At 28.7% G+C, this 673-nt stretch overlaps 1 protein-coding gene across 1 annotated transcript in view; it reads right to left on the reverse strand.

Annotated features, from left to right (window-relative positions):
- Nucleotides 10–673, reverse strand: part of LOC107628613 (alpha carbonic anhydrase 1, chloroplastic) — a gene marked incomplete in the record, with an annotated part of 8,916 nt that continues 8,252 nt past the window's right edge. Inside the window, 2 exon segments of the mRNA XM_016331240.2 lie at nt 10–228; nt 384–554. Of these exon segments, the coding sequence (XP_016186726.1) occupies nt 91–228; nt 384–554 (309 nt within the window).

Genomic DNA, 673 nt, shown 5'->3' on the forward strand with positions numbered 1-673 from the left:
GAAATTTGAGGGGATAGAGAAACTTAAATATTTATATTACTGGATAGCTAATTATACATTATATTAAGCTAATTAACAATGACATTTTTTTCATGAAATATGGTTGGGCTTGAAGTACATCTGAATTTTGCGATCATTGATGGGCTGAATGGGCCTTGCATTGATCTTGCATGTTGGGTCCAATGGGCCTTTTAGGAGCTCTAATTGTTTCTCAGATATGGTCCTTAGCTGCATGGCCCAATATAAAATCAATATATATTCTAAGAAATAATTTTAGTAATGATTTTAATTAATAGTAAAAATAAAATTACTAAAATTTTGGTAATTTATTTTAAACCAAGAATATGATAATAATTTCCCTTAATTAATTAATTAATACATACCTTCCCAAGGATGTTCCAATGGACACCCTCTGTGCATGGAGGAGTGGTGAGAGAACCAATATATCTAAAATATCTATGTGGCCTTCTATTTAATTCCTTTATATAAAAGGTTCCAATAGCAATTTGAGTATTACTATGCCCTCTCCCAAGCTCAATCAACTTGTCTTCAATCTAATAGTCATGCTAACTATTAGTGTTATCAATTTAATAAATAAAGTTTTGTAATTATTGCTAATATTCATGAGACAAGAATAATAATTTAATAATAAATAATTGTATTTTTGAGATGA

Source organism: Arachis ipaensis, chromosome B02, assembly GCF_000816755.2.
Source record: "Arachis ipaensis cultivar K30076 chromosome B02, Araip1.1, whole genome shotgun sequence".
NCBI lineage: Eukaryota > Viridiplantae > Streptophyta > Magnoliopsida > Fabales > Fabaceae > Arachis > Arachis ipaensis.